General features: G+C 45.8%; 1 protein-coding gene across 2 annotated transcripts in view; it reads right to left on the bottom strand.

Annotated features, from left to right (window-relative positions):
* LRIG1 (leucine rich repeats and immunoglobulin like domains 1) overlaps positions 1 to 14,793 on the bottom strand; it is a 128,105-nt gene that overhangs the window by 70,964 nt on the left and 42,348 nt on the right. For both annotated transcript variants that reach the window (XM_017869081.1, XM_017869082.1), the window contains one exon: positions 7,988 to 8,065. In XM_017869081.1, the coding sequence (XP_017724570.1) occupies positions 7,988 to 8,065 (78 nt within the window). The remainder of the gene's footprint in view (positions 1 to 7,987; positions 8,066 to 14,793) is intronic.

Below are 14,793 nucleotides of genomic sequence, written 5' to 3'. Positions count from 1 at the left end.
AGGACCTGACCTGTTTGCTCATGCCAGGCCTCATGTGGGGCATGTGCTGGCCAACTTCACAGCAGCCGTACAGACGAGCCCACGGTTTCCACCATGAACCAGCTGAGGCTTCCTCCACTTTTTCATCTATTTTGCCCACTGTTGACCTGGACCATAGTCCCCAGGCTGGGAAAATGGGAGGAGAGTAATCTGGTCATAAACAATGCAGTGCTACAAAGGGGCAACGGGGCAGGTGTGGACCCCACTAGGGTGGGGGAAAAAATGCCCACCTTTCAGACACGCCTGTTAACTTCCATCTGGAAAAAGAGGTTCCATTCAAGTCTTAGCTGAGGATAAAGACTGATCAGATACGAGTAACTGATAATCAAAAGAAAGGTTAAGTGTGCTAAAACTGACTCCAGCTGGGGGAGAGGGGATGCTCAGCTGTAAGGGGAGCTGCCAGCACCCACCGGCTGAGAGAATAACAGGGCTCCTGCCACGCTGGGCTGCTCACGAAGCGCTCTCCATCTCTGCAGTAGCCAGTGAAGGTCTGCTGGGGAGACTTCAGTGGTCACCAACAAACAGCAAATTAAGCATAAGCAAATGTGTAACAGCCATGGGCCTCAAACTCTGAGCCACCCAGGTCTGTTCTGTCCGTGGTACTGGAGCTCACTCTGCCCACTGCCCCAGAGCCTTTCTCAGAAGCCATTACCAGGGCCATAGAGACCCACTGTCCCAAACAAATGCCTGCCACCACACTGGTGACATTAGGAGTGGATCTACATAATTTACTGTCCCCCAAGGCCTAAACAGCATGGTCAGAACTGACACATGAGCCTTGGGGCTCCCCCCAGCCCCACATGAGCCCCAGCAGAGGTTCTCAAAGCCAGGTTCCCAGGCCAGCAGCAGCGGCAGCATCACCTGGGAACTGATTAGCAAAGCAAATTCTCTTGTCCCATCTCAGACCCGTTGAGCCAAGCCAGAAACGAGGCTGAGACCCAGTTACCTGTGTCTCAGCAAGCCCTACAGGTGGTCTACCAGTGAGGGGAAGCTGCCATCTCCCAAGGGAATCGGCAGGAGGTTTTTATCCAGAAGAAACAATCAGTTCACATCAACAAAAATCTGGGCAAACAGGGCAGGAAGTGAATACATCTTTGAAAACTCAGAAGAGGAACAGAACTTTAGATAATTTTATTATATGTGTATGTGTGTGTGTGTGTGTGTGTGTGTGTGTGTGTGTGTGTGTGTGTATTTCTCCCTGTTGTGCTGTTTTTTTGACTAGGGCTGTATCTTCCCTTCCCCCTTTAGCATCTGGGAACCAAAACAGCTTCGGACTACTCAAGGAACAAAAGGCATTCACTTAAACTCAACCTGGGCCTTTTAAAACACAGCTTTGCTCACAGTTGCTTCCTAAAGTAGCTGCAGTCATTCACTCTGAACTCCACACTCTTAATGAGCATTCATTTTATTGCCAGAGCAATAAAATGCCAATAGCCCAGGTAAGGTTTACTTTTACACTGACACCCAAATGGACTGGCCAACCTTCAACAGTAAGGCTAAATCAGGTTGCTATGTGGGGGAAGCCTATCCAAAGTAGCATGGGGACATATACTTGTTTTCATATTTTCTAACACCCTTGATTAGGTCCACTCTTAATCTGGTGACTGGTGGAGGGGCCAGCAGATAATTCCTCTAAAGGAAGAATGGGGTAACCCCTGGTCATGGGGAGCATCACCTCGACTGTACACACACCTATGGTGCCCACAGGTCCAGCTACGGATAAATGCACAAAGAGCTCCACCATCTGAGATTACTCAACTTTTAAAGACAAATTCTTATTTCATCCCTCCAAAGATAAACATCACATGCAAAAACGTTTCACATCGATTCTTTATTATGCCAGTGAAGGATGCCTTTCTTCAGGAGATGCAATATGGAGAAAGTTTTAAGGGCAGGCAGTGAAGAGAAGGGCAAGACGTCTCAACCCAGCTCCTTAGATGGAGAATATGTCCCTCCCATCCCCACACACACATGCAGTGGGAATGCCAGCTGCTGCCTGTTCCTCAGTATAATCTCACCTGTGCTTCAAGCCTGATTATTAATAACCTTAACTCAGGTCATGAGACTGAGACTAACTTTGCGACATTGCATTCCAGGTCACTTCCAGCTTGGGCCCTCTGAGGGACTCTCATTATTCCCCCCAGCCCTGAGCTGCAGCAGATCACAGCTGCCTCTCTCTAAGGCTCACTCTTTAATTATGCTTTAATGCGAATTGATCTTTGCATTAACGAGCCTGTAAAGAAGATTGATTTCGCCCCTCTTCTTTTCCAGAGGGTTTGCTAGGTACCCTGAGAGTTAAGTATGCCTATTGATTTTACTTCACCAACAGATCCAGCCAAGAAGAGGGCTCAGGCCTTCGCTGCCTCAGATCCCTCCAACCCCAACCAGGGCTTCGTCTACTCTTCACTCGCTCCCAGGGAAGAGAGGAGGTGACCACCTCCCCTTGGTCACAGGTAGGACACCGCGTTTCTTTCCTTCCAAGTTTTATTCTCCAGAAATTACAATAGAGGGATGTTAAGTATCCTATCCTATCCTCCCTTCTGGCCTTTTTTTTTTTTTTTTTTTTTTTTGAGACACTCTAGCCTTGTCTCCCCGGCTAGAGTGCAACGGCGTGATCTCAGCTCACTGCAACCTCCACCTCCCAGGTTCAAGTGATTCTCCTGCCACAGCCTCCCGAGTAGCTGGAATTACAGGCGCCTGCCACCACACCCGGCTAATTTTTGTATTTTTAGTAGAAATGGGGTTTCGTCATGTTGGCCAGGCTGGTCTCGAACTCCTGACCTCAGGTGATCCACCTGCCTCAGCCTCCCAAAGTGTTGGGATTACAGGCGTGAGCCACCATGCCCGGCCTTCCTATCCCTTTCATTTAATCACTTTTTCTTCAGCTAAGAGGTCACAGCAAAATATAAAGCCACCTCAGATATTTTTATTAAGTTATTTATATACTAAGTCTTGCAGGTTCATTTGTTAACAGGAGAGAAAAACGCTTTCCTCAAAAAGTTTTCAAATAAGTGGTTACCAGTGACTAGGGTGAGGGATATGGGAAGTGACTGTTGAAGGAGTATGGGTTTTTCTTGGCGGGGGGTGGGGGGTGACGAAAATGTTCTAGCATTCTGTAGTGGTGATGGTTGTACAACACTGAGAATGTACTACAAGTGGCTTTTAAATGGTGAGTTAATGGTAAGTTTATCTTTTTAAATTTTCTGAATGTTTTTTGAGTACATAGTAGGTATATATATTTATAGGATACATGACATGTCTTGATACAGGCATGCAGTGCATAATAATCACATCATGGAGAACGGGGCATCCACGCCCTCAAGCATTTATCCTTTGTATTACAAACAATCTAATTACACTCTTAATCATTTTTAAATGTACAATTAAGTTACTGGCTATAGCCACCCTGTTGTGCTATCAAATAGGTCTTCATTCTTTTTTTTTTTTTTTTTTTTTTGAGGCAGAGTGGCCCAGGCTGGAGTGCAGTGGTGTGATCTCGGCTCACTGCAAGCTCCGCCTCCCGGTTTCACACCATTCTCCTGCCTCAGTCTCCTGAGTAGCTGGGACTATAGGTGCCCGCCACCACGCCCGGCTAATTTTTTGTATTTTTAGTAGAGACAGGGTTTCACCGTGTTAGCCAGGATGGTCTCGATCTCCTAACCTTGTGATCTGCCCGCCTTGGCCTCCCAAAGCGCTGGGATTACAGGCGTGAGCTACCGCGCCTAGCCATTCTTTCTATTTTTTTGTACCGATTGACCAACCCCACACCGCCTCCTCATGCCCCTGGTACATTTATCTTATTAAAAAAAACAGTTTTCAAAAACATTTTTTCAAGATTAGAAGTAAAAGGTTTACTTTACAATGTGTTTTCAAATGCAACATAAACCTAATGAATTTTAATAGCAATATTACAAAGTCACAATTAATTGCGTGCCCCTAAATTTTGCCTAGGTCTTCCTGCTGGTCGAGGACACAGGCTGGGGGAGAGCAAATGACAAGGCACCATAAAGGAATGAGGTCTAGAACAAACCAGCTGGAGAAGTTGTTAGGTGGACAAGGCCAACCCTATGGGTAATATGCTACAGTCCATGCACAGGAGACAGAAGCTAAGGCCGACTATACCACATGCATTTTTACTCCCAGGACTGAAAAATTCAATGATTTCCACTGTCACCAATCTTCTCAACGGTACAAGTACAGCAACACCACAGGAAAAGGAGGGATTTTTCCTTAACAGAAATGTCATTTATGCATCAGACAAAATTACTGTTGCTGTGGGAATTGTAACATGAGTTTCCTGGATTTCAAACTAAAAAAAAAAAAAGTCAAACATAAAATCTACTGCCCCATTTAACAAAAGTCTGTTTCTTTTCTCAGCACTATTTTATGAAATTAGCTCCCTCACCGGAACCCAGTCTTATTAAGAGCTTTCCTTGCGTTCTATGCTTTCTGTTTATTAAGGACAAATGGCTCCGGCATTATCCTCAGAACAAGATGCAAATAAATCTGTTCCTTGACAAATATGTTAATTGAATTAGATTCCTTTAATCAGAAGGTATTAACCAATTGAAATTTTGCTGTATGACTCCAGTTCCCAAAACTATGGAAGTCTCTTTTGAAGCCCTGATAGAAAAAGCCAGGTGCAGAGCACTGCCTCTTCCCACGAGGCTCTCCCAACGGTGCCACCCAGCTCAGGAGGGCTCTAGTGTCTGGGAAGTCGGCTCACTCCTGCATAAGCAGAATGAAACTCAGAGAGAAAGGGCCAACTTTCAGAGGCAAAAGTCCATAATTGTAGGTGTCCGAGCTGAAAATTAACAAACCTACTACTTCTGTGAAAAGATAGAAAGCAACAACAGTGGTTATTGGTCAGAGGGTAACTATGTCTTTTGTGACGTTATTGCCCCCACTCTCACCTTTCGGGTCACAAAGAGAATACACAAGCTTCGACGGTACTTCTACCATCTGCTTCAACTTCCTCATTCAACGAATGAGAAAAAAAGCAATGTATGTATCCCATGTCACAACTACATTAGAGACGGCAGGACCCACACCTGGCCCCGACTTTTCTGTGATGCATCTACCTATAAACTTGTCCCAAGAAAGTTGTCTGGGCTCCTATCACTCACATGGCCTCAGCAGACATTTGCTCTATTCTCTCTGCACATTTTGATTATTTTTTTCTGATCCTCTGTCTGCCCACAAAAATGGAATAAGAATTTGAGGATTAAGGACTATCAGCATCTAACTATTAACTACCACATTTTCAAACGATGTGCTGAGGCTTCCGCTTCTCCTTGGGACAGCCTCTGGGCCACAACTGCAGGGGCACAAAAAGTGCCTACCAAATATTTACAGAACACGTGACACCCTTCAGTTCACTAGTTCTGAAAAGTAACAGACACATCAGCAAAACCTGCTGTTCAAAGCCTGGATGACTGGAATCATCATGTGGATGGGGCTGCTAAGTCTTCTGCCTTCACTGGTTAGGATGAGGAAGGTGGTTCTTTGGGCTATAAAATGATGCTCATCCACTGCCTGCTCTGTTGTTTTCTCCCTTGTCCTGTGCACGGTCCACGTGGGAAATACAGAAAAGGCATGAAGGATTATCAATAATCCAGCCGCCCAGATGTCACACTGCTAACCTAACTTGCCAGCACTGAATCCAGGCATCCAATCTACGAACAGGGAACACAGGCATCTCAGAGAAAACCAAGATAAAGCCCCTTCAGTTTCTGTCATTTCAGAGAAATCACTGACCAAATCAGGTGGTGCCCAACTTCAGGCCAAAGAGCTGGCTGCCAGTGCTAACCTGCATTTTCCAAACGGAATCCAAACAGGGAGTAAGTCTTTTTTTTTTCTCTCTCTTGCTTTACATATTTCAATGCTGTCTAATGGAATAGCAGGAACAAGGCCAAACTGCCCCACTTCTCTTGGCACTTGGGCCAAGGAACAGAAATGTATTTTTAGTCAGCAGAGCAAGGTGCAATTCGAACTGCCACAGGCCCATGGGGTGAGCTGGGGGCCCTGCCTGCCTCTGGCACAGCGTGGTTCAGAGTCACCTGCCATGCTCCTGTCCCGAGTGCATGGGGTTATATAAAGGAGTGATGCAAAGGCATTTGTATCCAGTTCCAATTCTCACTTTTGCAACTTAGAAGACCTCCAGGGAGGCTCAGTTTCTTCTCTGATAACACAGAGATATTCTCTGTGGCCCTAGCTTCCTCACCATGTGAGGAATAAGAGCAGTTACATCAGCATTTCTCAAACTTGAACTCGTGGACAAACGGCCAGGGCCCTTGTTAAATGGAGCTTCTGATCCAGTAGTGTTGGCATTAAGCCTGAGGTTCTGCATTTCTAACAAGCTCGAAGCTAACTCAATACTGATGGTCCATGACCTGTGTTTTAAGCGGCAAGGAGCTCCTAGCATCTTCAAGTGCTTTGCTTTATTGACACACAACAGGTTATCACATCCCTATTAGCCTCACATAAGACGAACTCATTGATTAAGCCAAAAATTAAACACCTTCCAGATGCTGGGCCCACAGACCAAGTGGGTACAAAATAAAGTCAGACCTTTACCCATCAAGGGAACAAAGGGCCACAAACCTTCCTTCCAGCACTTTACAGGAACAAGGACTGACTCTTAAATCCTGTGGCCTTAAAGGTGAGATCCTGCCATGATTCAAGGAGCTAGCTACCAGCCAACAACAGTATCCACCATTTGTCAAACATTCCCACACAATGCTGGAAGCTTCACATACATTCCACTCCCCCAGGTCTCACTTTCCTCATGTATAAAATGGGTCAAAAACCATTATGTAAATGAGGGAAACGAGGTTGAGAGAGACCAGGTCATCTGTCCAGGGCACACAGTGAATTGCAATTCTAACCCCCCACATTCTCCTGCAATCCCACAATGCCATGAAAAGGGTTAAGCCCAAGACCATGTTTCACAGGGACACAGCACCTCCTGAACACAGGGCGTGCTGCCAGCCAAAGATCTAAGATCTGTAAGCTATGCCAGCACTCTTATTAATAGCACCTTCCTGCAAAGTTTCTCTGCTCGGCCTGCCGAGCCTCAGTATTGAGATAAGATTCATACAGGTGAGCAAACGAATTATAAAACCAGCAAAATCAGAATAAAATTAAACTATGCAAGCCTGGAGTGGAAACAGGAAATTCAGTGTGAAGAGGGAGGTGCTCTGCTGGGGAAGCTGCCAATAAAATCTGGCAGAGAAAATTGTTGGACTCATGGCTGGTTTATCTGGAAAGTCTTCTGGGTGAGTTTAAAACAAGCAAGCTCCTCCACCTGACTGCTGAAGAAACAGGGCTAGGACTGGTGCTCAGTTCTCTAGCAAAAGTCTGTAACAGCACAAATGATAGTACTCCCAATGAGTGCCTTCCTGTCTTTTTAGCTAAGGCCCTTCATTTGCTTTTGCATTTCCAGTGTGCTGTGTATAAAAAATAGACTGCATCTTATCCTTGACCATGACAACATACTTTTACATTGATCCCAGAGGCCTGGGGGTACTTTCTTTTTGTTAAAGCCATAAAGTAAACTGAGTCCCATTACCAAATTCACTGGCACAAAAACGAGCTTGCTGTCTTATAACTGACACAGCTTCCTTTAACTCCAGTTTTATTCGAAGTTGCAGCTTAACCACAGAAGCAAGAAATCTAGTTCCATACACCTCTGGGCATTAAAAAAAAAAAAAAAAAAGACCTACTTTCTTGCAAATTTAAGATGAGGTAAAACTTCCAGCTTTTAATTCTGCAAACCCCAAAAGCAGCAAGCAAAGCATTTGTCGTAATCATAGGGCCACATGAAGAAAGGTCTTTCTTCACCAGCGAGCACATGAACTCAAGTTATCCTGCCACAAGGTATCAGCAAGGCAACAAACACCATGGCCCCCACCACACAACCCAGAGTCCCCCAAACGGCACCACTTACAGAAAGAGAGAGATGACATGTGATGAAGCAGCAGTGCCCAGGGATGGTATGGCTGTCAACTCATTATTATTGAGGTACCTGTAACAACAACAAGAAATTAATCATGTAAAGCATTTAAATTTGTCTGAAATCATATGCATACGAGAGAAATAAACGAACGTTGCTGAGTCTGCCACAGTAAACCTATATTCTAAATTTGGAGAAAAGAGAAAGAATTTAGCAGTGGGTTTTCAAAGGGAAAGAAGTCACATGAGGTCACAAAAACTAGCTATTGATCACACCCATGGCTAGAAATAAACACTAAAGGGAAGCGTCTCCTATCTCCCATCAGCTTCCCACAGAACTCAGAAATCAAGACAAGGAACAATGAGAACAAGCCAAGAGGCAGGTTCGGGACAAAAGTGCCCCTAAGACCATCGGTGAGAACACTCCCCGTGGGCCAAAATTTGCCCTTGCAAAGGGCAACAAGTGTGGAACAAGAGCCAGAGACTCACACCCTGGCTCACATGGAGTTCTGAGGGGCTTGGGACACGTGAGGCCAATTACTTCAGTGCCTCATCTGTGAAATAACAGGGGAACTGGACTCAGGGACTCTCTTCCATTTGAGGTTCCAGTTGGACTCTGATGAGCCTCTGGATGCATCCCCCAGAAAAATGAACATATATGCACACACTTTTGTGCATAAACACTTTGAAAATTCTCCCCAGACGAGATTTGCTCTCCAAGCTCCCTTCCTGCTCAAATAGTCCAAATCTGTATTTCCATAGTTAATATCTCTTAACGGAAGGGGAAACCCACGAACTAAAGCTCAGCTCGCCGAGTCTGCCCCCAGAGGCTGTGCAATCTGGCCTCCTTACATGGACATGTATTTCCAAATCTGGGAAGAGAATCCAAAATCAGACTTGCAAAGTGAGCCCAACAATCCTGAAGAAAACCAAAGCACAGTGTTCAGGCTTTCTGCCAGGTGATGGGCTAGAAATAAATTATTTGCGATGCAAAGTGAAGGGGATAAAACTTGGTTCTCTTATTCTCAGTTTTTTAAGGGAGGTACGTCTAACACAGAGCATCTTGTTTCTGTTTGAAGACAAGGCAACTGAAATGACAGCTGTACTCATACAAGTATACAGCTAGCATGTGCTTGAAGAGAATAATCTGGTTGTCTGCCATCTTTTATAGAAATGAATAGAAGGAAAAAAAAAAAAGGAAAGGCCTTGAATTATCCCATTTGCTTTCTTCAGTGCCAAAGCCAGTTAGGGATGAAGCTTGGCAATTACTGGGCTGTGGGACACAGAATGCCTGTTTCAATAGCTTCATGGCTGAAGCATCTGGCAGAAAGAAGGCAGATCCGTATCATGTGGCAAATCCTTTCTCCACTTAAAGGGCCCTTGTTTGTGTGCTGAAATAGACAATTAATTACTTTAACAGTCTCTTATCTGACTGCCCCCTAAATCAGATTGTTTCTGCTTCACCTTTTATCTCTTCCAACCCTGCTGTGATCCATTTCCCATCCACATGCAGGGACACTGAAAACTCCCCATTAGTCTTAATCTCAGCTAATAAATTGTCATAGTACCCATCAACGCACCTATTATTACAAGAGACCCCCAGGTTTTATCAGAGCAAGAAAAAGTAAGGTCGGGGACCTACTGCCAATCAGGCAGCTTGCCTAAGAACTTTCGTTGCTTGCAATTTATTCTGAAACACAGAGAATGGTGGTAACAAAAACAAACGCAGATAAATTAATGAAGGCTGACTATGTGCCAGGCACAGCTCTAAGAGCTTTTCAGTATATTCATGCATCTTTACAGCCCTCGGAAACAGGTCTCAGGAACATTTCCACTGCACCAATGAGGAAACTGAAACACAGATGTTAAGTAGTTTGACCAAGGTCGCCAGCAATAAGTGGTAGTGGCCCAGGGTGCGTAGCCACAAAGTCTAGGTTCTTCCTCATTACCTTCTAGTTCTTTATTTCAGCAAAAACTCGACATGCCTCGTGCACTTTCACCATCACAACAACTTTGAGTCAGGTACCAGGGTAACTACTACCGTTCTCTACATTACAGGTAAGTTCTCTAGGCCAGTTTAAGTGTTCACTAGTCTAGGATCACACAACTAGAGAGGACCCGGCCAAGAGCTGAAAAAAGTATGACTACAAACCAGAGAGGAGAGCAACGTGCTCAAAGGCCAGCTGGAAAGCTCGTAATCCCTTAGGTAACAGCACAGTTGTTTTTCAGCCAGCTTAGGATCTCGCTTGATTTTAAACCTGAAACAAAGCGTATGAACTTCTCTGCAGGGGGCTACGCCTGATGAGCTTGGTCTCAGGCCAGGCCTACCGTATCTGTGACAAACTGCTCCACCCAATTTCACAGAAATAAATGAACAAGGGAAGGGGGCATCATGATATTTCGAAACGTGACAGAGCTGCTGGAAATGGAGCATAGAGGGGCGGTGGACCAGTGCTGGAGCTCAACTGGGCCTTGTATGTCTAGATGAGCAGCCCCGAGTCAACAGGATTAGTCAGAAACAGCGGGCTCTGGTGGCATCAGGGCTGCCTGACTTACAGGGAGGACACTCGCAGCCCCCAGGAGAGGCCCTGCCCAGTAAGCTTACTTCCAGATCATTTCTACTGAAAAAAAGAACCGCTATTCAGAATAAGTCTGTTAGCTCCACCACTGCTGGCCCCCTTTTTGTTCACTCTGTCCCCTGTTGAAACAATACTCTCCTCAGAAGGCAGCAAAGGCCCAGCTCACTCTGAGATGCAGTGAACTTCTTGCCAGACTGAAATAGAGACTGGTCAAAAATAGCACAGCTACAGCTTTGAGGGGAAAGGCACTCAGGAAGTTTAGCAGAGTCTCCATGAATAAGGAAATTTTAGGAATTAAAGATTGTGCCTGAGGAAATTTTTTAAATACCTAGGGTTGTACAGTCTTCTACCTCTCACCCCTTAGCCGCCATCCCTCCCCAATTTACTTCCCCCGCTGACTCCCATCTCCCCACAAAATTTACTTCCATCCAAGGCCCTAAAAATCTCTCTGAAACATCTGGCCTCTATTGCTAAACCTTTTCCTGATGATTCAGGATGAGGAAGTGCCTCAGATGCACACGGGTTTTGGAAGCAGGGCCACTTAATAACCGTATTCTGCTTTAGTTACTGGAGAATAATGTATACTAACTAATTGATTTGGTGAGACTTTATGATACACGGTTTCTACACAAGATAGCCAGATAAAATTATTTTAGCATAAGATATAATTACTTTAACAAAATAAACAATAATAAAGGTGAATATCTACTATGTGCCAGATTCTGTCCTAAGTTTTCTATGTGCAATATCTCACTGAACAATACGCCAACACTTGAGGAAAGTACTAAATTATCACCTCTCTTTAAGAAAGGAAACTGAGGCAGTCACAGAGCAGGGATTATTAGGATGGGATTATACAGCTCAGATATTTAAATCAGACAGATCTTGGTTCACTCAACTCCAGTTGTACCCTTTATCAATCCAATACTAAACATGTCACTCAGTCTGGCTTTCCCTTACTTCCCTCTTCTGAAGAATGTAAATAATATAAGTACCAGCTTTGTAGGGTTTTGGGAGGATCCAGCTGAAATCATTAAACCTAAGATCTTAGGATACAGCCAGATACACAGAATATGCTTAAGAGGTGGCAGTAGGGCCAGGCATGGTGGCTCACAACCGTATCCCAGCCCTTTGGGAGGCCAAGGCGGGAGGATCGTTTAAGCCCAGTAGTTCAAGACTAGCCTGGACAACATGACAAAACCCATCTCTACAAAAAATTAGCCAGGAGTGGTGGTGCACGCCTGTAGTCCCAGCTACTCAGAAGGCTGAGGTGGGAGGATCACTTGAGCCTGGGAATTTGAGGCTGCAGTCAGCTATGACCATACCACTGTACTCCAGCCTGGGCAACAGAGTGAGATCCTGTCTCCAAAACAACAACAAAAAAGTGATAGTAATTCACAGCCAAAAAGCAGTACCCCAAAATGACAACCCTCATTATTTCAACCTCTTCCTAAACATACTACCATCCCCCACACCCCTGCTCACACACACCCACTGTGGGGAGCAACAGCCTGACAGAAAGGGATGAGCCACAAATACCCAATGGCAGGGCCCACTTGAGGCTTCCTTACCAGGTCAGTGGCCCTGGCAAGCACACAGCAGCACCCACAGCAGGCACTCGTGGGCCAGCCAGCAGTAATGTGATCTGAGGGCAGTTTCTACAGAGGACTATATAAATAGCCCCTCTTATTAATAGAGGAGCCTGCTGGCCAGGACCCCAGCTGGAGGCACTCCCTGGTGGGCTTTCCTCAGGGCTGTGGGCAGTGAAGACCGTGTGGCTTGGACACAGCTGCACAAGTGTCCTCATGTCCTCCAGGGGCCTCGCCTTCTCTCTCCAGCCGGCCCACAATGTCATGTGGTTCTGAGGCCTCCAGAATAAAACCACTGCTAAACCACCGCCTGCTGTTTTGCCCGCCTGTGGCTCCATTCTCACTGAGGGCTACAGACTGAAGGCTCTGTAAGGTCTGGGAGAGTTGACAGCACCGGGGCAACACTGGAGACTGGTTAATTTTGAAGCAATAGCATGTCAGCTATGATTTTTTTTCTTTTTTGCAATATCCTTCCCCACCTCCTGACGCCTCACACCTAACAGCCACTTTCTGTCTCCACGACTTTTTAGAATTCCCTTAGGGAAAGGCCTGGGTCTTTATCAGTGAGAAGTTCTACTGTTCTAGGCACCAGGGAATTCATCTCATCCATCTCACAGAACAGGGAGTGACACCAGGGATAGGAAGCACAATGGTAAGACATTCAACCTATCAGCCTGCAAAGATTCATTTATAAACAATGCACCCAATTTGGAGGGCTGGGCAGTTCCAAAAGTAGCAGGAGGGAAGACGGATAATATTTAGTGAGCCTGTCCCAGGTGCAAGGCCCTGTGCATCATCTTAATAACTATAATAACACCAACAATGTGTTATGATGTCAATGTTACAGAAGAAAGCAAGCAAATGCTGAGGCACTAAGTAAACTGTCTAGCATCTCAGGACCCTAGTAAGGGGCAGAACCAGAAATCAAACGTAAGTCTGCTTGCTACCAAAATGAGAGTTTTTCCCACCACATCATATTGAATCCCTAAGATATGACCTCTGTCTTAACATCCCCCATACCTGGAAGGTACTGTTGCCATAGAGCGTGTGGACCAGGATTATACTGGAGAACATAGGTCAAATTCTACCACTCACTAGCCATGCAGTTTCAGCCAAATCCCATGCCTCAGTAGCTCTTCAGCTTCAGTTGACTGTGAGGGTTAAGATGAAGGATGTAGGAAATTAGGGTAGTGTAGCCTCAAGGTTAGCACAGGTTTTGAATTCAACTCTCAAGCTTTACCAACCACGTGACACTGTGCAAGTTTCTTTAACTTTTCTAAGTATCTGTTTTTCCTCTTCTGCAAAGCAGAGAAACTCCTTTTATTTTTCTTACATTTTTTTCAGAGACAGGGTCTTGCTCTGTTGGGTGGAATGCAAGGCGCGAACACGGCATGCTGAAGTCTCAATCTCCCGGGCTTGAACAATCTTCAGGCTGTAACCTCCCAAGAACCTGGGACTACAGGCGTGGGCCACTATGTCCAGCTAATTTTCTATAGAGACAGGGCGCCACTTTGTTGCTCAGGCTGGTCTCAAATTCCTGGGCTCAAGTGATCCTTCTGCACCCAGATGAAAAAATGCTTACAAAGAAAATGTTTTAAGGGGCTGGGTGTGGGGCCTCACACCTGTAATCCCAGCACATTGGGAGGCGAAGGCGGGCAGATCACATGAGGCCAGAGTTCGAGACCAGCCTGGCCAACATGGCGAAATCCTTGGCGAAATCCCATCTCTACTAAAAATACAAAAATTAGCTGGGCATAATGGTACACATCTGTAATCCCAGTTACTTGGGAGGCTGAGGCATGAGAATCACTTGAACCCAGGAGGTGGAGGTTGCAGTGAGCTGAGATCACGCCACTGCACTCCAGCCTGGGTGACAGAGCAACACTCCATCTCAAAAAAAAAAAAAGAAAGAAAATGTTTTGTATCAGGCAAGGTGTGGTGGCTCATGCCTGTAATCCTAGCATTTTGGGAGGCCGAGGCGGGCAGATCACCTAAGGTCAGGAGCTCAAGACCAGCCTGGCCAACATGGTGAAATCCCATCTCTACTTAAAATATAAAAAGTAACTGGGCACGGCTGCAGGCACCTGTAATCCCAGTTACTTGGGAGGCTGAGGCAGGAGAATCACTTGAACCGAGGAGGCAGAGGTTGCAGTGACCCAAGATTGCACCACTGCACTCCAGCCTGGGAGACAAAAGCCAAACTCCATCTCAAAAAAAGAAAAAAGAAAATGTTTTATATCACAGTTGGTGTTAGGGTTAAGTGATGTCATATTCCCCAAAGGTTTATTAGCACACTGCTACAATTACTGTGACTGTTCCTAAGTGAGAAATATTTTTTTTTTTTTTTTTTTGAGACGGAGTCTCGCTCTGTCGCCCAGGCTGGAGTGCAGTGGCCGGATCTCAGCTCACTGCAAGCTCCGCCTCCCGGGTTTACGCCATTCTCCTGCCTCAGCCTCCCAAGTAGCTGGGACTACAGGCACCCGCCAACTCGCCCGGCTAGTTTTTTGTATTTTTTAGTAGAGACGGGGTTTCGCCGTGTTAGCCAGGATGGTCTCGATCTCCTGACCTCGCGATCCACCCGTCTCGGCCTCCCAAAGTGCTGGGATTACAGGCTTGAGCCACCGCGCCCGGCC

Source organism: Rhinopithecus bieti, unplaced genomic scaffold, assembly GCF_001698545.2.
Source record: "Rhinopithecus bieti isolate Rb0 unplaced genomic scaffold, ASM169854v2 scaffold_4816, whole genome shotgun sequence".
NCBI lineage: Eukaryota > Metazoa > Chordata > Mammalia > Primates > Cercopithecidae > Rhinopithecus > Rhinopithecus bieti.
This window is presented reverse-complemented; position numbering and strand designations above follow the sequence as displayed.